This window comes from Bombina bombina, chromosome 9 (assembly GCF_027579735.1).
Source record: "Bombina bombina isolate aBomBom1 chromosome 9, aBomBom1.pri, whole genome shotgun sequence".
Classification (NCBI taxonomy): Eukaryota; Metazoa; Chordata; class Amphibia; order Anura; family Bombinatoridae; genus Bombina; species Bombina bombina.
This window is the reverse complement of record NC_069507.1, coordinates 174,070,713-174,095,528: the sequence shown is the minus strand read 5'-3', so window position 1 is coordinate 174,095,528 and position 24,816 is coordinate 174,070,713. Positions and strand designations below refer to the sequence as shown.

General features: G+C 37.8%; 1 protein-coding gene across 3 annotated transcripts in view; it reads left to right on the top strand.

Moving 5' to 3' along the window:
• Positions 1-24,049, top strand: part of LOC128640138 (prominin-1-A) — a 161,285-nt gene extending 137,236 nt beyond the window's left edge. For all 3 annotated transcript variants that reach the window (XM_053692493.1, XM_053692492.1, XM_053692491.1), the window contains 6 exons: positions 1,273-1,353; positions 18,077-18,145; positions 18,385-18,474; positions 19,033-19,145; positions 20,620-20,643; positions 22,504-24,049. In XM_053692493.1, coding sequence (XP_053548468.1) covers positions 1,273-1,353; positions 18,077-18,145; positions 18,385-18,474; positions 19,033-19,145; positions 20,620-20,643; positions 22,504-22,555 — 429 coding nt within the window. In that variant the 3' untranslated portion in view covers positions 22,556-24,049. The remainder of the gene's footprint in view (positions 1-1,272; positions 1,354-18,076; positions 18,146-18,384; positions 18,475-19,032; positions 19,146-20,619; positions 20,644-22,503) is intronic.
• The last annotated feature ends 767 nt before the right edge of the window (positions 24,050-24,816 follow it).

Sequence of the window (24,816 nt, the reverse complement as noted above, 5' to 3'; positions counted from 1 at the left end):
CAGTGCCAGTGGTGGTAACCTTCTCCTCCTGAGTCCTGCACAATGAGATGATTTTTTAAATAAAGCCGGGAAAGGATGAATATATGAAAGGGCTGAAGGGCATGTATGAGCCTCAGACAGTCACACAGGGCGCACTGACAGGAGAACTCACTCACATCTGGATGATGACTCACTTTGCGGTGCAATTCATGTGAACAGCCAACAGAACCACACCCCCTCTACCCGCACAGCATTCTAGGGCCTGTAGTTTAGTTGATTGCGCATAGAAATTAACCAGCCGCACAGGGGGGCTAAATTTAGATGCAGCTTATAACGGTTAACTGCGGTAGCTGAGACAAGTGGGAGAACACTTTGGGGAATCAAAATCTGGGCGCCAGGGGTTAATGTCAAGGCGCCCGTATTTGTCGAGCACTGTAAATAGCCACCAAACTGTGTATAGCCCCGAGCCTGAAAAAAACCTGACCATCCATGTCTTGCTGAAGTTAATACAATAGTCGATTATATGGCCACTATGGAAAAATACTTCTTCAACTCAGTTGACCAAATGGAAAAGTATTGGTATATTTGGGATGCCTGGCTACACAAAAAAACTCATCCTTTTCTTTATTATCCTGGTTCCACATAACTACATTTCCCCTCTCCCCCCCCCCCTTTTTTTGTGTGTGTTCTCTTCTTCCCCTCCCGTCTGAGATCTTTAATTTAATTTACTGATTACATATACTTAAGAGTTCACCTGAAAACTTTATATCTAGACACTTGGAGAGGTAAACTATCGTAATAGCAGCATGTATATGAGGGATCAACTTTATTATTATGCTTGAAATCTGTTTTCAATACTAATGAATAATACAAATGTGTTCACAAAATAGGAAAATACTTGTCACCATGTGAAAATTGTCAATTTCATATGTTGTAATATTGTTTTACTTTTAAAAAATCATTAAAAAAAATAATAAAGATAAATATATTGTGAGGTATATAAATTAGAAGAAATAAATTTATTAAAATAAATATTTAATTGAGTCATATATTCCCAACAAATTAAAAAGGACAGAAAATGTATTAAAATTTGCTAATTTATATTAAAAGAGCATATTTAGAGTAAATGTGTTTTCTCTTGAGTTTATGATGGAAATTAGGAATTTAGACCATACCAGTGTATTCCAATTTGCTTCTATAAGTTGTAGCTGATGATAACATTAGAAAGGTGTTTTGATTGGTACATTACTTGACTCCTTTTTTTCTTTTTTTAACTTTCATTTCTAATTCTAGGGCATGTTGAACACTACCCTGGAAAAAGTTGCAAATACACAGATATTTTTGGATACCAAGGCATCTGAAATAGTGAAAAATGTAAGTCATATTGCAAACACATTCACATTTTCATTCTATTCGTAGTAAATAGCTGTAGCAGAGGTTAGCTTAACTCAGTGCGTCTATGCTTACGTATATGTAAAGACAATTTAGACAGTTGAAATAAATCTTTTTAGATTATATTAGAATAAAGACATTGTACTGTTATTTAGTATTCATACAGGTGTCCATACATTAGGGGAGGGCTGGGTGAGTAAAGGGAAAAAAGAAAATATTTTTTTGTACACAAAATATAAGTATGTACTGTACTGTGTGTGTGTCATTCCTTTTACAAACTGGCCCTCGGTTTCTCTGCCTTTGGGGAGAGGGTCTCCTCTCCCTTAGACGAACCCCTGGGAGTGGGTTGATACTTTAGCCTAGTTTAAGGCACGGCATATGATTATTTCTACCTCGTTTCGCATTTTTACCCATTCCAGCATTATTGCTGCCATGGTTGTCAAACATAGTGAAGTGTGTTAACCGTTTATATTCTTACTAGTTACTTTAGGGTGACATACTCTGTAATTTTGAACATTTTCTGGATAATTACCTGTTAACTTCCTGGTGGCCACTAGAGGGACTATTTTAGTAGATTTTTAAGGTGGTTTGATATTGTAATATGTATTTTTGTTATGGTTATTTTGTAATAGTTTACTTTGCATATTTATTTTGGAACCATTTTTAGGGTGGTTGACCTTCACTAACCCTATGGCTGACATTCATTTTTACTTATGAGTAGTTGCTGTCTAAGGTGAACTTTCCCCCCCTTTTTTCTGGATACTTTGGCAAGTATCCAGGGTCCCTCTGGAAATAAATTGAGTGTGTGTGTGTGTGTGTGTGTGTGTGTGTGTGTATATATATATATATATATATATATATATATATATATATATAATGTGTGTGTGTATATATATATATATATATATATATATATAATGTATGTATAATGTGTGCATATGTCTATATATATATGTGTGTATGTGTTTGTGTATATATATATATATATATATATATATATGTGTGGCCCTCGGTTTACGCCGGTTTAATTTGCGCCGTTTCAGAATAACAGAACAGACCTTAGCTATCGAGCAGATTCCAAAGCAACAAGATCTAGCAGCCACTTCCCTATTATCTTCCTGTCCAGCTGCTTGAGGTGAGGGTGCCTAACTGCCTATTATTCAGTCCAGATTGAAATGCATAGAATAGGTGCAGACCCAATATTATCTAACAATGCAGATGTTTTTGTTCATTAAACTTAGTTTGATGATACAGCCTGTTGTGTGATTATTTAATTAGGTTTATAATGCTATCTAGCATTTAAAGTCTTCATTTCAAAGCATTAAAAATAATGTATTAGGTGTTACTTATGTCAATTTTGAGAGGGGCCTGGAACCTAACTCCCTCACTTCCCATTCACTTACATTATAAACTGGGTTTCAATTTACAACGGTTTCAATTTACAACCATTCCTTTTATATATATATATATATATATATATATATATATATATATATATATATATATATATATATATATATATATATATATATAGGTAAAATTTGTCATTTCACTTAAGCTATAAATATGTATTGTATGTGTGTGTGTATATATATATATATATATATATATATATATATATATATATATATATATATATATATATATATATGTTTGTGTGTGTGTACTAGAAACATTTTTATTTTATTCATACATTTACATTAGAAATCTGCTTCAAATCAAACCTTAAATTCACTGGTGCACACTTCAGTTTTGACTGTAATATTCCTTTAATGAACTTTAATAAAATATTTTAGTTATCTTAGATATGTAATGGAGCAATTTAAGGGCATATTAAACTTAAAGATATATAAAACCCAACCGTTTTCTTTCATGCTTCAGATCTTACACAACTTTCTAATTTAATTCTATTAACCATTTTTTTCCCCTTTTTTTTTGTATCTTTTGTTGAAAAGTAGGGACGTAAGCTTAGGAGACGGCCTATTTCTGGATATGGCAGCAGTTTTGCAATGTCTACATTTAGCCACCAATCAGCAAGCGCTACCCAGGTGCTAAACTAAAAATGGGCCGGCTCCTAAACTTTACATTCCTGCTTTTCAAATAAAGATAGAAAAAGAGCGAAGAAACATTGATAATAGGAGTAAATTAGAAAGTTGCTTAAAATTGCACGGTCTATCTGAATCATGAAAGATTCAGAAGAGATAAGGTATTAAAATCTTAATTTTCCATTGTTCTCTCCGGGTGATTGGTTTACGGACAGATATAAGATAAAGAAGCATGTATATGTACATAATGTGATAATGTAATGAGATCTAATTATACCTACAAGCTCAACCCATTTTATTAGGTTGTGGCCTCCAAAACACCAAATCGGCTTTTTGATGTACACAAATAAACCTTAAATATCAAATCTCTTTTGATCGTAAAAAAAGTAAAAGTGTCTGTAGTAGCTTAGAAAGAGGCAGAATTTTAGAGGTTTAAATGTTATAAAGTACCTGTATATTAATATAACAATGTTGGTTGTACAAAGCTGGGGAATGGGTAGCAAAGGCATTTAAACAATAACAATTTTGGTGTAGACTGTCCCTTTAAGAGGCTTAGTAAAGCTGAGGCTGTATTTTTCATAAAAAGGAAAATTCAAGAACAAGGGGTCATGATCTCAAGTTGAAGGCTAGTATATTCAGGAGTAATATGAGGAAGCACTGCTTTACAGAAAGGGTCATTGATTCATGGAATAAACTTCCTCAAGAGGTAGTAATGACAAACCCTGTGGGGGACTTTAAAGGGACATTAAACACTTTGAGATGGTAATATAAAATGATAAATTGTATATATAAAAAAACGCTGCAATATACTTTGATTATTTATTGTTTCCACTTTCCCTGTAATTCCATTCTGAAATTGTGAGCTTTTCAATTCCTGTTAAAAATGGAAGTGCAGAACACTGTTATATTCCACACAGCCATTGGCTGCACACTCTAGTGACCTATTTATAACTGTCCCTAATTGGCCACAGTAGAGAAGGTAACCTAAGTTACAACATGGCAGCTCCCATTGTTTTATAGACACTTAAATTGTACACTAATTTTGTCAATATTTAAACAGCTAATGAAATGTTAAAATATACATCTACATGTTATTCTCAGACTAATATTTTCTTTGAATGTATCATTCTACCTAGCATTTATTTAGAGTTTAATGTCCCTTTAAGAATGCCTGGGATAAGCATAAGGTTGTCCTACAAACTAGATAACTTTATACTTGTAGGAAATATTGGGCAGACTTGTTGAGCCTATGGTTCTTATCTGCCATCTATGTTTCTATTGTTCAGGCATAAAAATGAATTGGAGGATATTTTCTTTTTCAGACATTTTACAGTATAGTTTAATAAAAAATCCTGACAAAATGGAGGATGCATACATTTAGATGGTTTTATTATCATTATTTATTTACCTTTGGATATTTGACTAGTGCTACACAATGAAACTGATTTTGTGTTTAAAAACAAACAAACAATAAACAGGTACAGAAAACAAACTACACAAAACACTTTAATACAATATTATTATAATTCTATATTAAAGGGACAGTCTAATCAAAAATAAACTTTCATGATTCAGATAGGACATGTAATTTTAAACAACTTTCCAGTTTACTTTAAAGGGACAGTATACACCAATTTTCATATAACTGCATGTAATAGACACTACTATAAAGAATAATATGTACAGATACTGATATAAAAATACAGTATAAAACCGTTTAAAAACTTACTTAGAAGCTCCCAGTTTAGCTCTGTTACAAAGGTAGCTAGAACACCCACTTTAAGTGGGAAATAACGGACACTCCCCCTTCCTCTGCATATGAAAAGACTCTTTACACAAACAGGAGCAAGCTGGCGTAGGTATACCTCGGTATTCTCCTTAAAATTTGGGGCTTGGTTAGGAGTCTGAAAAACAGAGCAATGTTATTTAAAAATAAGCAAAACTATACATTTAAAAAAAAAATAAACCTTTATGGGCTGGCTATATAAATGGGTCATCTACAAAACATTTATGCAAAGAAATATTGAGTGTATAATGTCCCTTTAATCCCCAATTTCTCCAACATTGGTGTGTCCGGTCCACGGCGTCATCCTTACTTGTGGGATATTCTCTTCCCCAACAGGAAATGGCAAAGAGTCCCAGCAAAGCTGGTCACATGATCCCTCCTAGGCTCCGCCCACCCCAGTCATTCTCTTTGCCGTTGCACAGAGTTTTTTGGTGTTTAAATGTAGTTTTTATTCTTCTATCAAGTGTTTGTTATTTTAAAATAGTGCTGGTATGTACTATTTACTCTGAAACAGAAAAGGATGAAGATTTCTGTTTGTAAGAGGAAGATGATTTTAGCAGACAGTAACTAAAATCGATTGCTGTTTCCACACAGGACTGTTGAGATGAAGTAACTTCAGTTGGGGGAAACAGTTAGCAGACTTTTCTGCTTAAGGTATGACTAGCCATATTTCTAACAAGACCATGTAATGCTGGAAGGCTGTCATTTCCCCTCATGGGGACCGGTAAGCCATTTTCTTAGTCAAATATAAAAGAATAAAGGGCTTAAAAACTGGTAGACATTTTTATGGGCTAAAACGATTGCTTTATTGGGGCATATTATGCAGATTCTAGCTAATAATTGGCATTATAATCTTGGGGAACGTTTAAAAAACGGCAGGCACTGTGTTGGACACCTTTTTTAGTCTGGGGGCCTTTCTAGTTATAGACTGAGCCTCATTTTCGCGCCATTACTGCACAGTTGTTTTTGGAGAGCAAGGCATGCAGATGCATGTGTGAGGATCTAAGAATCACTAAAAAAGCTTCTAGAAGGCGTCATTTGGTATCGTATTCCCCTCTGGGCTTGGTTGGGTCTCAGCAAAGCATATAGCTGGGACTGTATAGGGGTTAAATTTGAAAACGGTTCCGTTAATTTAAGGGTTAAAGCTCTGAAATTTGGTGTGCAATACTTTTAATGCTTTAAGACACTGTGGTGAAATTTTGGTGAATTTTGAACAATTCCTTCATACTTTTTCACATATTCAGTAATAAAGTGTTTTCAGTTTGAAATTTAAAGTGACAGTAACGGTTTTATTTTAAAACGTTTTTTGTGCTTTGTTGACAAGTTTAAGCCTGTTTAACATGTCTGTACCATCAGATAAGCTATGTTCTATATGTATGAAAGCCAATGTGTCTCCCCATTTAAATTTATGTGATAATTGTGCCATAGTGTCCAAACAAAGTAAGGACAGTAATGCCACAGATAATGATATTGCCCAAGATGATTCCTCAAATGAGGGGAGTAAACATGATACTACATCATCCCCTACTGTGTCTACACCAGTTATGCCCACACAGGAGGCCCCTAGTACATCTAGTGCGCCAATACTTATTACCATGCAACAATTAACGGCTGTAATGGATAACTCCATAGCAAATCTTTTATCCAAAATGCCTACTTATCAGAGAAAGCGCGATTGCTCTGTTTTAAACACTGAAGAGCAAGAGGATGCTGATGATAACTGTTCTGACATACCCTCACACCAATCTCAAGGGGCCATGAGGGAGGTTTTGTCTGATGGAGAAATCTCAGATTCAGGAAAAATTTCTCATCAAGCTGAACCTGATGTTGTGACATTTAAATTAGAACATCTCCGCGCACTGCTTAAGGAGGTGTTATCTACTCTGGATGATTGTGACAATTTGGTCATTCCAGAGAAATTATGTAAGATGGACAAGTTCCTAGAGGTTCCGGTGCCCCCCGACGCTTTTCGTATACCCAAGCGGGTGGCGGACATAGTAAATAAAGAGTGGGAAAGGCCCGGCATACCTTTTGTCCCCCCCCCCTATATTTAAGAAATTATTTCCTATAGTCGACCCCAGAAAGGACTTATGGCAGACAGTCCCCAAGGTCGAGGGGGCGGTTTCTACTCTAAACAAACGCACTACTATTCCTATCGAAGATAGTTGTGCTTTCAAAGATCCTATGGATAAGAAATTAGAGGGTTTGCTTAAAAAGATTTTTGTACAGCAAGGTTACCTTCTACAACCAATTTCATGCATTGTTCCTGTCACTACGGCAGCGTGTTTCTGGTTCGAGGAACTAGAAAAGTCGCTCAGTAAAGAATCTTCGTATGAGGAGGTTATGGACAGAGTTCAAGCACTTAAATTGGCTAACTCTTTTGTTTTAGATGCCGCTTTGCAATTAGCTAGATTAGCGGCGAAAAATTCAGGGTTTGCTATCGTGGCGCGCAGAGCGCTTTGGCTAAAGTCTTGGTCAGTGGATGTGTCTTCCAAGACAAAATTGCTTAACATTCCTTTCAAAGGTAAAACATTATTTGGACCTGATTTGAAAGAGATTATTTCAGACATCACTGGGGGAAAGGGCCACGCCCTCCCACAGGATAGGTCTTTTAAGGCTAAAAATAAGCCTAATTTCTCCTGTTAAGTGTAGTCAGTCCACGGGTCATCATTACTTCTGGGATATTAACTCCTCCCCAACAGGAAGTGCAAGAGGATCACCCAAGCAGAGCTGCTATATAGCTCCTCCCCTCTACGTCACACCCAGTCATTCTCTTGCACCCAACTAATAGATAGGATGTGTGAGAGGACTGTGGTGATTATACTTAGTTTTTATATCTTCAATCAAAAGTTTGTTATTTTAAAACAGCACCGGAGTGTGTTGTTCCTTCTCAGGTAGAATTTGAAGAAGAATCTACCTGAGTTTTTGGATGATTTTAGCCGGCGTAGCTAAGATTCATTTTGCTGTTCTCGGCCATTCTGAGGAGTGAGGTAAACTTCAGATCAGGGGACAGCGGGCAGGTTCACCTGCAAAGAGGTATGTTGCAGTATATTATTTTCTGAGGAATGGAATTGACTGAGAAAATACTGCCAATACCGATATAATGTAAGTTCAGCCTTAAATGCAGTAGTAGCAACTGGTATCAGGCTGTTATGTATATATGTGTACACTTCAGTATTCTGGGGAATGGCACTTCACTGGGATAATACTATATGCATATAACTTTTAGCCTAACTTGCAGTGGGAACGTCTAGCAACAGGCTGTTTAATGACATTTCATGTTATTTGATTTTAAACGTTTTTGCTGGCATGCTAAATTGTTTAATTATCTGAGGTACTGGGTGAAAAATTGTTTTGGGCACTGTTTTTCCACTTGGCTGTCGTTTATTTTAATTTAAGACAGTTTACTGAACTTCCCTCACTGCTGTGTGTGAGGGGGAGGGGCCTATTTTGGCGCTTTTGCTACGCATCAAAAATTCAGTCAAAAGTCTGTTTCTCTCCCTGCATGATCCGGATCGTCTCTACAGAGCTCAAGGGTCTTCAAAAATTATTTTGAGGGAGGTAATCACTCACAGCAGACCTGTGAGATTGTGCTTTGACTGTGATAAAAAACGTTTATATTTTGTACATTTTTTTCTTCTATTAAGGGTTAGTTATCCATTACTAATGGGGGCAATCCTTTGCTAAATTTATGCCTTTACCGGGGAAAAATTTGGTTTTTATAATTTCTCCGGTTCATTGTTATTCAACTGTCATAATTTTTTTCTGTGCTTCTTAAAGGCACAGTGCGTTTTTCATATTACTTGTAAATTGAGTGAAAAGTATTTCCAAGCTTGCTAGTTTAATTGCTAGTTTGTTAAACATGTCTGACTCAGAGGAATATCTCTGTGCTATATGTGCAAAAGCCAAGGTGGAGCCCAATAGAAATTTATGTACTAATTGCATTGATGCTACTTTAAATAAAAGTCATTCTGTACAAATTGAACATCATTCACCAAACAACGAGGGGGAAGTTATGCCGACTAACTTGCCTCACGTGTCAGTACCTGCATCTCCCGCTCGGGAGGTGCGTGATATTGTAACGCCGAGTACTTCAGGGCGGCCATTACAAATCACACTACAGGACATGGCTAATGTTATGACTGAAGTTTTGTCTAAATTACCAGAACTTAGAGGTAAGCGAGATCACTCTGGGGTGAGAACAGAGTGCGCTGATAATATTAGGGCCATGTCAGATACTGCTTCACAATTTGCAGAACATGAGGACGGAGAGCTTCATTCTGCGGGTGACGGATCTGATCCAAATAAACTGGATTCAGACATTTCAAATTTTAAGTTTAAGCTGGAAAACCTCCGTGTATTACTAGGGGAGGTGTTAGTGGCTCTGAATGATTGTAACACAGTTGCAATACCAGAGAAAATGTGTAGGTTGGATAAATATTTTGCGGTACCGTCGAGTACTGACGTTTTTCCTATACCTAAGAGACTTACTGAAATTGTTACTAAGGAGTGGGATAGACCCGGTGTGCCTTTCTCACCCCCTCCTATATTCAGAAAGATGTTTCCAATAGACGCCACCACACAGGACTTATGGCAAACGGTCCCTAAGGTGGAGGGAGCAGTTTCTACTTTAGCTAAGCGTACCACTATCCCGGTGGAGGATAGCTGTGCCTTTTCAGATCCAATGGATTAAAAGTTAGAGGGTTACCTTAAGAAAATGTTTGTTCAACAAGGTTTTATATTGCAACCCCTTGCATGCATTGCGCCTGTCACGGCTGCGGCAGCATTTTGGTTTGAGTCTCTGGAAGAGACCCTTGACTCAGCGCCATTAGATGAGATTACACACAAGCTTAAAACCCTTAAGCTAGCTAATTCATTTATTTCTGATGCCGTCGTACATTTAACTAAACTTACGGCTAAGAATTCCGGATTCGCCATTCAGGCGCGCAGAGCGCTGTGGCTAAAATCCTGGTCAGCTGATGTAACTTCTAAATCTAAATTACTTAACATACCTTTCAAGGGGCAGACATTATTCGGGCCCGGTTTGAAAGAAATTATCGCTGATATTACGGGAGGTAAAGGCCATGCCCTGCCTCAAGACAGAGCCAAACCAAGGGCTAGACAGTCTAATTTTCGTGCCTTTCGTAACTTCAAGGCAGGAGCAGCATCAACTTCCTCTGTTCCAAAACAGGAAGGAGCTGTTGCTCGCTACAGACAAGGCTGGAAACCTAACCAGACCTGGAACAAGGGCAAGCAGGCCAGAAAACCTGCTGCTGCCCCTAAGACAGCATGAAGTGAGGGCCCCCGATCCGGAAACGGATCTAGTGGGGGGGAGACTCTCTCTCTTCGCCCAGGCTTGGGCAAGAGATGTCCAGGATCCCTGGGCGTTGGAGATCATATCTCAGGGATATCTTCTGGACTTCAAAGCTTCTCCTCCACAAGGGAGATTTCACCTTTCAAGGTCGTCAACAAACCAGATAAAGAAAGAGGCGTTCCTACGCTGTGTACAAGACCTTTTACTAATGGGAGTGATCCACCCAGTTCCGCGGTCGGAACACGGACAAGGGTTTTACTCAAATCTGTTTGTGGTTCCCAAAAAAGAGGGAACCTTCAGACCAATATTGGATTTAAAGATCCTAAACAAATTCCTAAGAGTTCCATCGTTCAAAATGGAAACTATCCGGACAATCTTACCCATGATCCAAAAGGGTCAGTACATGACCACAGTGGATTTAAAGGACGCTTACCTTCACATACCGATTCACAAAGATCATTACCGGTATCTAAGGTTTGCCTTCCTAGACAGGCATTACCAGTTTGTAGCTCTTCCATTCGGATTGGCTACGGCTCCAAGAATCTTCACAAAGGTTCTGGGCGCTCTTCTGGCGGTCCTAAGACCGCGAGGAATTTCGGTGGCTCCGTACCTAGACGACATTCTGATACAAGCGTCAAGCTTTCAAACTGCCAAGTCTCATACAGAGTTAGTACTGGCTTTTCTAAGGTCACATGGGTGGAAGGTGAACAAAGAGAAAAGTTCTCTCTTTCCACTCACAAGAGTTCCCTTCTTGGGGACTCTTATAGATTCTGTAGAAATGAAGATATACCTGACAGAAGGCAGGTTAATAAAGCTTCAAGATGCTTGCCGTGTCCTTCATTCCATTCAACACCCGTCAGTGGCTCAATGCATGGAGGTGATCGGCTTAATGGTAGCGGCAATGGACATAGTCCCCTTTGCACGCCTACATCTCAGACCTCTGCAATTGTGCATGCTAAGTCAGTGGAATGGGGATTACTCAGATTTGTCCCCTACTCTGAATCTGGATCAAGAGACCAGAAATTCTCTTCTATGGTGGCTTTCTCGGCCACATCTGTCCAGGGGGATGCCATTCAGCAGACCAGATTGGACAATTGTAACAACAGACGCCAGCCTACTAGGTTGGGGCGCTGTCTGGAATTCCCTGAAGGCTCAGGGATCATGGACTCAGGAGGAGAGTCTCCTTCCTATAAACATTCTGGAATTGAGAGCAGTTCTCAATGCCCTTCTGGCTTGGCCTCAGTTGACAACTCGGGGGTTCATCAGGTTTCAGTCGGACAACATCACGACTGTAGCTTACATCAACCATCAAGGAGGGACAAGGAGCTCCCTAGCGATGATGGAAGTATCAAAGATAATTCGCTGGGCAGAGTCTCACTCTTGCCACCTGTCAGCGATCCACATTCCTGGAGTGGAGAACTGGGAGGCGGATTTCCTAAGTCGTCAGACTTTTCATCCGGGGGAGTGGGAACTTCATCCGGAGGTCTTTACCCAAATACTTCGACTTTGGGGCAAACCAGAGATAGATCTCATGGCGTCTCGCCAGAACGCCAAGCTCCCTTGTTACGGGTCCAGGTCCAGGGACCCGGGAGCGGTCCTGGTAGATGCTTTGACAGCACCTTGGACCTTCGGGATGGCCTATGTGTTTCCACCCTTCCCGATGCTTCCTCGATTGATTGCCAGGATCAAACAGGAGAGAGCATCGGTGATTCTAATAGCGCCTGCATGGCCACGCAGGACCTGGTATGCAGATCTAGTGGACATGTCATCCTGTCCACCTTGGTCTCTGCCTCTGAGACAGGACCTTCTAATTCAGGGTCCTTTCAAACATCAAAATCTAATTTCTCTGAAGCTGACTGCTTGGAAATTGAACGCTTGATTTTATCAAAGCGTGGATTTTCGGAGTCAGTAATTGATACCCTAATACAGGCTAGGAAACCTGTTACCAGAAAGATTTACCATAAAATATGGCGTAAATACTTACATTGGTGCGAATCCAAGAGTTACTCATGGAGTAAGGTTAGGATTCCTAGGATATTGTCTTTTCTACAAGAGGGTTTAGAAAAGGGTTTATCTGCTAGTTCCTTAAAGGGACAGATCTCAGCTCTGTCCATTCTTTTACACAAACGTCTGTCAGAAGTTCCAGACGTTCAGGCTTTTTGCCAGGCTTTGGCCAGGATTAAGCCTGTGTTTAAAACTGTTGCTCCACCATGGAGCTTAAATTTAGTTTTTAACGTTTTACAGGGTGTTCCGTTTGAACCCCTTCATTCCATTGATATTAAATTGTTATCTTTGAAAGTTCTGTTTTTGATGGCTATTTCCTTGGCTCGTAGAGTCTCTGAGTTATCAGCCTTACATTGTGATTCTCCGTATCTGGTTTTTCATTCAGATAAGGTAGTTCTGCGTACTAAACCTGGGTTCTTACCTAAGGTTGTCACTAACAAGAATATCAATCAAGAGATTGTTGTTCCATCATTGTGTCCTAACCCTTCTTCAAAGAAGGAACGACTTCTGCACAATCTAGATGTAGTCCGTGCCCTGAAATTTTATTTACAGGCAACTAAAGATTTTCGCCAAACTTCTTCCCTGTTTGTCGTTTATTCTGGACAGAGGAGAGGTCAAAAAGCTTCTGCTACCTCTCTCTCTTTTTGGCTTCGTAGCATAATACGTTTAGCCTATGAGACTGCTGGACAGCAGCCTCCTGAAAGAATTACAGCTCATTCTACTAGAGCTGTGGCTTCCACTTGGGCCTTTAAGAATGAGGCATCTGTTGAACAGATTTGCAAGGCTGCAACTTGGTCTTCTCTTCATACTTTTTCCAAATTTTAAAAATTTGACACTTTTGCTTCTTCGGAGGCTGTTTTTGGGAGAAAGGTTCTTCAGGCAGTGGTCCCTTCCGTATAAAGATCCTGCCTATCCCTCCCGTCATCCGTGTACTTTAGCTTTGGTATTGGTATCCCAGAAGTAATGATGACCCGTGAACTGACTACACTTAACAGGAGAAAACATAATTTATGCTTACCTGATAAATTCCTTTCTCCTGTAGTGTAGTCAGTCCACGGCCCGCCCTGTTTTTTATGGCAGGTCTAAATTTTTAAATTATACTCCAGTCACCACTGCACCCTATAGTTTCTCCTTTCTCGTTTGGTTCTCGGTCGAATGACTGGGTGTGACGTAGAGGGGAGGAGCTATATAGCAGCTCTGCTTGGGTGATCCTCTTGCACTTCCTGTTGGGGAGGAGTTAATATCCCAGAAGTAATGATGACCCGTGGACTGACTACACTACAGGAGAAAGGAATTTATCAGGTAAGCATAAATTATGTTTTTCGTCCCTTTCGCAGAAACGGACCAGCCTCTAATTCCGCATCCTCTAAGCAAGAGGGTAATACTTCACAACCCAAACCAGCCTGGAAACCAATGCAAGGCTGGAACAAGGGTAAGCAGGCCAAGAAGCCTACCACTGCTAACAAAACAGCATGAAGGGATAGCCCCCGATTCGGGACCGGATCTAGTGGGGGGCAGACTTTCTCTCTTTGCTCAGGCTTGGGCAAGAGATGTTCAGGATCCTTGGGCGCTCAAAATAGTTTCTCAAGGTTATCTCCTGGAATTCAAGGAACTACCCCCAAGGGGAAGGTTCCACAAGTCTCAATTATCTTCAAACCAAATAAAGAGACAGGCATTCTTACATTGTGTAGAAGACCTGTTAAAGATGGGAGTGATACATCCAGTTCCAATAAGAGAACAAGGAATGGGATTTTATTCCAATCTGTTCATAGTTCCCAAAAAAGAGGGAACATTCAGACCAATTTTGGATCTAAAGATCCTAAACAAATTTCTCAGGGTACCATCGTTCAAAATGGAAACTATTCGAACGATCCTACCCACCATCCAGGAAAGTCAATTTATGACTACCGTGGATTTAAAGGATGCGTACCTACATATTCCTATCCACAAGGAACATCATCAGTTCCTAAGGTTCGCTTTTCTGGACAAGCATTACCAGTTTGTGGCACTTCCATTCGGATTAGCCACTGCTCCAAGGATTTTCACAAAGGTACTAGGGTCCCTTCTAGCGGTTCTAAGACCAAGGGGCATTGCAGTAGTACCTTACTTGGACGACATCCTGATTCAAGTGTCGTCCCTGTCAAAAGCAAAGGCTCATACGGACATCGTCCTAGCCTTTCTCAGATCTCACGGATGGAAGGTGAACAAAGAAAAAAGTTCTCTGTCCCCGTCAACAAGAGTTCCCTTCTTGGGAACAATAATAGATTCCTTAGAAATGAGGATTTTTCTGACAGAGGTCAGAAAATCAAAACTTCTAAGCTCTTGTCAAGTACTTCATTCTGTTCCTCGTCCTTCCATAGCGCAGTGCATGGAAGTAATAGGATTGATGGTTGCAACAATGGACATAGTTCCTTTTGCACGAATTAATCTAAGACCATTACAACTGTGCATGCTCAGACAGTGGAATGGGGATTATACAGACTTGTCTCCGACGATTCAAGTAGATCAAAAGACCAGAGATTCACTCCGTTGGTGGCTGACCCTGGACAATCTGTCACAGGGAATGAGCTTCCGCAGACCAGAGTGGGTCATTGTCACGACCGACGCCAGCCTAGTGGGCTGGGGCACGGTCTGGGAATCCCTGAAAGCTCAGGGTCTATGGTCTCGGGAAGAGTCTCTTCTCCCGATAAACATTCTGGAACTGAGAGCGATATTCAATGCTCTCAGAGCTTGGCCTCAACTAGCAAAGGCCAAATTCATAAGGTTTCAGTCAGACAACATGACGACCGTTGCATATATCAATCATCAGGGGGGAACAAGGAGTTCCCTGGCGATGAAAGAAGTGACCAAGATAATTCAATGGGCGGAGGATCACTCCTGCCACTTGTCTGTGATCCACATCCCAGGAGTGGAAAATTGGGAAGCGGATTTTCTGAGTCGTCAGACATTCCATCCGGGGGAGTGGGAACTCCATCCGGAAATCTTTGCCCAAATAACTCAATTATGGGGCATTCCAGACATGGATCTGATGGCGTCTCGTCAGAACTTCAAGGTTCCTTGCTACGGGTCCAGATCCAGGGATCCCAAGGCGACTCTAGTAGATGCACTAGTAGCACCTTGGACCTTCAACCTAGCTTATGTATTCCCACCATTTCCTCTCATCCCCAGGCTGGTAGCCAGGATCAATCAGGAGAGGGCCTCTGTGATCTTGATAGCTCCTGCGTGGCCACGCAGGACTTGGTATGCAGACCTGGTGAATATGTCATCGGCTCCACCATGGAAGCTACCTTTGAGACAGGACCTTCTTGTTCAGGGTCCATTCGAACATCCGAATCTGGTTTCCCTCCAACTGACGGCTTGGAGATTGAACGCTTGATTTTATCAAAGCGTGGGTTTTCAAATTCTGTAATAGATACTCTGATTCAGGCTAGAAAGCCTGTAACTAGAAAAATTTACCATAAAATATGGAAAAAATATATCTGTTGGTGTGAATCTAAAGGATTCCCATGGAACAAGATAAAAATTCCTAAGATTCTATCCTTTCTACAAGAAGGTTTGGAGAAAGGATTATCTGCAAGTTCTCTAAAGGGACAGATCTCTGCTTTATCTGTTTTACTTCACAAAAGACTGGCAGCCGTGCCAGATGTTCAAGCATTTGTTCAGGCTCTGGTTAGGATCAAGCCTGTTTACAGACCTTTGACTCCTCCCTGGAGTCTAAATCTAGTTCTTTCAGTTCTTCAAGGGGTTCCGTTTGAACCTTTACATTCCATAGATATTAAGTTACTATCTTGGAAAGTTTTGTTTTTAGTTGCAATTTCTTCTGCTAGAAGAGTTTCAGAGTTATCTGCTCTGCAGTGTTCTCCGCCCTATCTGGTGTTCCATGCAGATAAGGTGGTTTTGCGTACTAAGCCTGGTTTTCTTCCGAAAGTTGTTTCCAACAAAAATATTAACCAGGAGATAGTTGTACCTTCTTTGTGTCCGAATCCAGTTTCAAAGAAGGAACGTTTGTTACACAATTTGGACGTAGTCCGTGCTCTAAAATTCTATTTAGAGGCTACTAAAGATTTCAGACAAACATCTTCCTTGTTTGTTGTTTATTCTGGTAAAAGGAGAGGTCAAAAAGCGACTTCTACCTCTCTTTCCTTTTGGCTTAAAAGCATTATCCGATTGACTTATGAGACTGCCGGACGGCAGCCTCCTGAAAGAATCACAGCTCACTCCACTAGGGCTGTGGCTTCCACATGGGCCTTCAAGAACGAGGCTTCTGTTGACCAGATATGTAAGGCAGCGGCTTGGTCTTCACTGCACACATTTGCCAAATTTTACAAATTTGATACTTTTGCTTCTTCGGAGGCTATTTTTGGGAGAAAGGTTTTGCAAGCGGTGGTGCCTTCCATTTAGGTGACCTGATTTGCTCCCTCCCTTCATCCGTGTCCTAAAGCTTTGGTATTGGTTCCCACAAGTAAGGATGACGCCGTGGACCGGACACACCAATGTTGGAGAAAACAGAATTTATGCTTACCTGATAAATTACTTTCTCAAACGGTGTGTCCGGTCCACGGCCCGCCCTGGTTTTTTAATCAGGTCTGATGAATTATTTTCTCTAACTACAGTCACCACGGTATCATATGGTTTCTCCTATATATATTTCCTCCTGTCCGTCGGTCGAATGACTGGGGTGGGCGGAGCCTAGGAGGGATCATGTGACCAGCTTTGCTGGGACTCTTTGCCATTTCCTGTTGGGGAAGAGAATATCCCACAAGTAAGGATGACGCCGTGGACCGGACACACCGTTGGAGAAAGTAATTTATCAGGTAAGCATAAATTCTGTTTTTGCTTTGTTCTTTTGGTATCCTTATTTGAAAGCTAAACCTAGGCTCATATGCTAATTTCTTAGACCTTGAAGGCCGTCTCTTATATGAATGCATTTTGACAGTTTTTCACCACTAGAGGGCATTAGTTCATGTGTGTCATATTGATAACGTGTTCATGCACGTGGGGTTACCTAGGAGTCAGCACTGATTGGCTAAAATGCAAGTCTTTCAAATTAACTGAAATAAGGGGGCAGTTTGCAGAGGCTTAGATACAAGGTAATCACAGAGGTAAAAATTATATTAATATAACTGTGTTGGTTATGTAAAACTAGGAAATGAGTAATAAAGGGATTATCTATCTTTTTAAACAATCAAAATTCTAGAGTAAACTGTCCCTTTAAGTTAATATCTGTATTTGTGTGAAATAAATACGTATTTGTAAAAACACAGGGATTATAATAAAGATTTTCTTTGTATTTAATAAAAAGTTCCCACATTTCCTTTTAAGTGCTGATCTATTTTATATGTAGAGCTTTGTGCAGGGACCTTAATATTTTTTAAGTATTTTTTTTTTTTTATTCATATTTTTAAGATTTCGGTGCTAGTCATATTCTGTTTAATTATGTTTTCCCAGTTCACAATTTGTTTTGTTAGCTTTTACTTTTTTTCTAACTTTAATTAAACTTTAATTGTGATATTTGCACTTGAATACTGATATTTTTTTTTTATCTTATCCTAACAGGAGAGTTCGGTATATCTGAATATTTTACTGGGATACTTCCAGACATATGTTACCTATGCAAAAAACATGGTAGGAAACATAAAAGAATTGTATTTAGTCCTTCATATATTGTCTTAATAGTGAATCATCAAGGTAGCTAGGAATACTTCTGTTATGTAGGATGTCTTCATACCAAATTAAAAGAAACTTGTATATAAAAACCTATGCATCATATAAGATTCAGTATTAATGAGCTGTAAGCAAAATGTGTAGAAGTCTGTTATTTTATAGAAACTCTCATGTCAAATAATTCTTTTTTCTGCTTTTAGTTGACCAAGAATGTTGCCCGCTGTGGGCCTGTTGCTAAAGCGATCGACTCTGCACATGTCATCCTGTGTGTTAATATTGTAGATTCATTGGTAAGCATTTATCTGAACTGAGGGTGTTTTTTTTTTTTTTTTTAAGGATTTCACAATATAGAACTATGCACTTAGAGAGTGTGGGTGTATATATAAGTATATGTGTGTGTGTATGTATGTATGTATGTATGTATGTATATATATATATATATATTTATATATATATATATACACACACACATACACTATCTGTATGGTTAGCACTCTCCTTGATATAGCAACGTTAGCTCATGCTAGTCATAATATAAAACTCTAGTAGATTCCACAACCAGCTCTATATACAGAACTCTCAAGCTGGCACTCAAAAATATAAAAGGCTTTTATACCAAAGTGATAGCCATAATATTTCACTCTCTGTAGGGACCTTTGTCAAATAGAACAAAACAGAACAGATATATATATATATATAGATATATAGATAGATAGATAGATAGATAGATAGATAGACAGACAGTATTATGCTACATGTAACTGAATTGCCTTTTCTGATACATTTTACTATTATAGTTGTGTAATTTTCATATCATAATTTTTTTCTTAAAAATGTCTGTTTTCCAGAATGCATTTTGGTTTAGCCTTGGCTGGTGTACCATTTTCTTCATTCCCAGCATCATTGCTTCAGTGAAGCTGGCTAAGTATTACAGAAGAATGAAAAGCTCAGATGTGTTTGAGTAAGAAGCATTATTCTTATATTTGTTGTGTGCAGATATTTTAATGTATGTCCTGAGCAGACAAAATCGGTGAGCCATTCTCTAGTGGCAGTCACAAGAACCAGCTGCGTGATTGCCAATGTGAATGGCTCATTGGCCTTGTCCGCTCTGTACCAGCAGCTCCTCAGTGGTGCTTTAACTTGCATAGTCACTAGTGCTAAAATGACAAGCTCTAACGAATTATAGGATTTAATATTGCAAGGATATGGCTCTTTAAATTATGTTGTTAGCTAATTAGATGATGTTAGATCATGTAATTGCTGACTGGGGCCGTTTACTTTAGAGAACGAATCTGCCTCAAATTATTAGCAAATTAATAATAAGATTGTGGGGGGGGATAGTCCCAGACTCCTCTTCTTTTATGTACACAAACGTTACTCTCCTTTTTTGACCCCTTATTTTAAGTTTTGGAAATGTGCAAGGTGATTGGTTAAACAAAAAAGGATGGGATCTGATGGGGCCTGGTATGGCCTAGCAACACGTACGAAGATATATACATTGCTATAGGTTTAATATAATTTCTGTTTATCTTGGCTCACCCTGAGTGATACTTTCCAAAAGTGAATGTTTACCACCAAAGCAGTGCAGACGATGGTTGGGCAAAAACTTACAGATTCAGGTTGCTCATTGGCATTCCTGAGAAGAACATTGCCTGTGACTGGCAGCTTCACATGTATGCTGTGTCTGATTGGCTGAAGCCAATCATAAAATGACCATGTGTTGCTTCTCTGGAACACAACTTTGTGTTTAACCGATTTGCAGCAACTAAACTCACAGTTATTATTTTCTTTAATATTAATCTAATCAATTGGAGCATGTTATTTTTAACATAGAATATCCTTTGTGAGCTCCCCTGAGAAATAACCACAAAGCATGTTTTACGAATAAAGTAATTGAATAAGAATAAATACTTTTCAAGTGAATTGAAGAAAATCTTTGGTCTTTTGAGGACTTCCCTAGTTTTTAAAGGTTTTTAATTTAGTATTTGGTGTTTGTATGCATTAGATCTTCCAAAAAGTAATGCTTGAAAAAAATAATGATCTTGGTGTGAAAATGTAATATATATCTTAACACTGACAATGAAGGACATCATAAAGTTTAGCCATTCGTTATCTGGGCTTAAAGGGACGCTAAAGTTAAAATTACATTTTTTATGGTTCAGATAGATAATGCAGTTTTAACAGACTTTCCAGTTATCAAATAATGCGTGTTGACGATGCAATTCTACTTTATTCAATGGTCCTTTGAGTAACGTAGTTCCCTGTAGTGGTTTATACTCCTTAGACAACTTGTGAACTATTAAATAAGTACTAGTGCTTTTTGTAAAACACAAAATATATATTTGTAAATTTCCAAATACTTTATCTTTTGCAAAGTATTCATGGTTTAAAAATAAAAATAGTTTTAATAATTTACTTTCATTGTTTCTTTACAGGGACAATGGCGTTCAGCTTGAAATGTAAGTAATATTTATTTCTGTTCAAAGATTTGGTTTGTGTTGCAGAGAGGATCATCACTCTCTGTGGAAAAAAATGTAAATCATAAAGCCTCAGGGATTGGTTTGTATGAGGAAGGGGATCTAGGTCCCCAAAAAGTCCCCAATAAAGCTTTTCTTTTGATAATTTAAGCCCAGTGAGTGTGGATTTTTTTCCCCCCGGAATCAGACCTAGGATCTTTTTCTTTTTTTTTCAATTAAACAAATTAGTGAACAGAATTTCAGTGCTTTAGTTTAGTTGATCATGCAGTCTGGTACCTACACCACCGACACTATACTACAAATGGGTTAAATACACAGTATATAATACCACTCAGGACCCAGAGAGTTGTGCGACTAGCACTGCTGATTGGATCAGAGGAGGATTATACTTGGGTCCAGAAGTTCTCTGTGGATCCTGAGTGGTACGCCTACTGTGAGTTTAATCCCTTTTCGGGGGTTAAAGGTACAGTAGTGCAGGGTCGATAGTATTAAAAATGCATGCTCTAACCAAATAGAGCATGCAATTTGTTTTACTATTATGGCAGTGTATGTCCAATGATGCCAACCAGGGACATAATGTTTGCTTTAAGAGGGCTTTAGGGGGAAAAAAACCCATATCAGCTGTGATTTAGGTTATAACATAAAGATGTTTAGGTCTTTTAGAGGGACTGTCTACTTTAATTTTTTTATTGTTTAAAAAGATAGGTTTGGCTTTTAACAAAGAATACAAAGAGTACAAAGCAAATTTGATGATAAAAGTAAATTGGAAAGTTGTTTAAAATTGCATGTCCTATCTGAATTATGAAAGTTTCATTTTAAAATGACTGTCTCTTTAAGGCAAAATGACTTGTAAATATATTTGGTATAGATTAAAGGGACATGCAAGAGAAAATTAAACTTTAAGATTCAGAGCATTCCATTTTTAGAGACTTTTCAATTTACTTCTGTTATCAAATGTACTCTGTTCTCTTGGTATCCTTTGTTGGAAAAAAAACATACCTAGGTAGGCTCAGAAGCAGCAACGTTGTTCTGGGTGCTAGCTGCTTATTGGTGGTACACACCCTCTTGTTATTGGCTCACTATATATATAAACTGAACATTGCCAGTTGTTTAAACTTACTAACGGAAAATAAGTTCCAATTCTTAATATTTTGCTAGTCTTTGTAGAGTGTTGATCAAAATCAAGGATCAGATTGCTTGAGTACAGATGAGATTATCAGCGTTCAGAATCGTATTTCAGCTTTTCTGGGGGCAGCAGAAAATGTTCAGATTTAAAGGGACAGAAACCCCCAAAATCTTTTTTCATGATTCGGATAGAATATAAAATTTTAAAAAACTTTTCAATTTACTTCTTTTATCAAATTTGCTTCATTCTCTTGTTATCCTTTGCTGAAGGAACAGCATTGCACTACTGGCAGCTAGCTGAACACATCTAGTTAGCCAATCACAAGAGACAAATGTGTGCAGGCACCAATCAGCTGCTAGCTCCCACTAGTGTAGAATATGTGCGTATTCTTTTTCAACAAGGGATACCAAGAGAACGAAGCACATTCGGAAATAGAAGTGAATTTTAAAATTGTCTGAAAAGGACTTGCTGTGTCTGAATATTGCAAGTTTAATTTTGACATTCCTATCCCTTTTAAGTTACAGAAACAGTGGACAAAATAAATAATAAAATTACATTGTAAAGTTTTATTTCCGCTACACATTTTACAGGGAAATGCATTTTTAACTTAATGTTCCTTTAAGGGATCGCTGTTTTGTAACTGGAGAAAACTTTTGGTTATTAATAAAGTACATATTTGTTTTGTATTACAAACTTATAGCTATTTCTCTTAACAGGACCACAGCTTCTCAACAGTTTTTAATACCTCGAGTAACCACAAAATCTTGATGAACGAGAAGACATTCGTGACTCAGACTTCATGCACTCCATAAAAAATGAAGACATTTCAATATGCTCAGGGATTAACAGAGATGACTACTATTTTCATTTGGCATATTTATTCCAAAAAATATCATTTATTTATTTGTCAGTTGTTTTTCCTTTGATGGAAACTATTGTAAAATATTCTAAGGAAAATTTGAAAAAAATGTGGTTATATTTTTTTCTTTGGTGAAGGGAAATGTCATGTATACTGTGTCGACGTGTATAGAGTATATTGAAAACTAGCTGCTAAACACTCGACTAAACCACAAAATGTGTCCTACAATTTAACAGGAACACTGGAGTAAGGTTGGATGAGACCTGTAAATACTGTTTATTTTTATACTGAGTTTAAAAAAAACAATATTTTGCCATAAAATAACTTTTTTTTTTTAAATCTAATATTTTGCTTATTTACTTTATGTCCCCTATAATTTTGTAAATGGCATTTTTACCAGGACTAATAATTTACTGTAAAATTGTAGCTTCTAGCTAAAACAAGGTGACTGTTTGTTTTCTCAAAATAATTCATTTAAATATTTTGACACCATTTGTTCATACACTTGTGATGTGAGATGGCCTTTAATATTGCAGTGCTAACTCAACACCCCCTACAAATAAAATATTTGTCAGGTAAGCAAGCAAAGTTAGGTTTTACTAAAGTGCATTATTCCTTTCAACAATGGTGATACTGATATATATATATAACATTTGTTTTACATTTTTGTTTTGTTATATCCAGTTTCAGGAAATAACTGAATGCTATATATATATATATATATATATATATATATATATATATATATATATGTGTATGTATTGCTTATATATAATATATATATATATATATATATATAATATTGTAGAGAGAGAGAGGAGTACATTCATTTATTAGTTAACAAATCCTTAACATTTCAGTTTCCATTACTTTTTTTTTTACTGTACATTTTGTAGCCTAGTAGGAAGGGTTACGTTAATATAGTTAACCAAAGATTATAAACCCAATTTTGGTTTAGTACAATATGTTTTTTTGTAAACTTTGCTTGCTAGAGCAGTTTGTTTTCCATAGTCTGTGGAGTAATGGAATTCCTCCAATATAATGAAGCTTTGGGCATTTTTCTATGAGATGAATTGTTGTATGTTGTATAATTATATTAAGTTTTGCAGGCCCGTGATTGCCTTTCATGTGATTTTTATAATATGATCATTTATCTCCTTTAAAGTTAAAATGTTTTTTGTATTTTTTGAGTCAATAGGAAGTTTGTATTATTTTATATATTTAGTTTAAAAAAAATAAACTCTAAAACAGACAGATGTCTGTAGCATAGTGCTCTGAAAATTCAACTGTTTCTAAAGCAAATTTGCACTTTTTGAATATTAAACTATTTGTTTTGAGGATATTGTTTGAAATGTATTAAAGTTACTGTGATAAATACATTTAATACATTACTACTTTAAAAAGCCTGACTTGTTTTTATTTACTTCCTGGTCTATGGTTGTAATTGGTTCAGAAAGTGGTTATTACAATAAAATATTTTTTTAACTGTTTAAAGGGACAGTCAACACCATAATTTTTGTTGTTTAAAAAGGTAGATAATCCCTTTATCACCTATTTCCTAGTTTTGCATAACAAACACAGTTATAATAATACATGTTTTACCTCTGTAATTACCTTGTATCTTTGGCTGTGCAAATTGCCCCCTTATTTCAGTTCTTTTGACAGACTTGCATTTTAGCCAATCAGTGCTGACTCCTAGGTAACTTCATGTGCGTGAGCTCAATGTTATCTATATGACACACATGAACTAACACCCTCTAGTGGTGAAAAAACTGTCAAAATGCATTCAAATTAGAGGTAGCCTTCAAGGTCTAAGAAACTAGCATATGAGCCTACTTAGGTTTAACTTTAAACTAAGAATACCAAGAGAACGAAGCAAAATTGGTGATAAAAGTAAATTGGAAAGTTGTTTAAAATTACATGTCCTATCTGAATCATTAAAGTTTATTTTGAATTTGACTGTCCGTTTAAATACAAATCCGGGCAATTGGTGTCTTAACTTAAATAAAAACATTTAATCCACTCTGCAATGTATACACTTCATTTAGTGTGTGTGCCTTTTAGGCTTAAAGGGATATGAAACCCAAAAACTTTATTTTAATGATTCAGACAGAGCATACAAATTGCTTTTTTTCCATGGTATTCTTTGGTTAAGAGTTAGCTAGGTAGG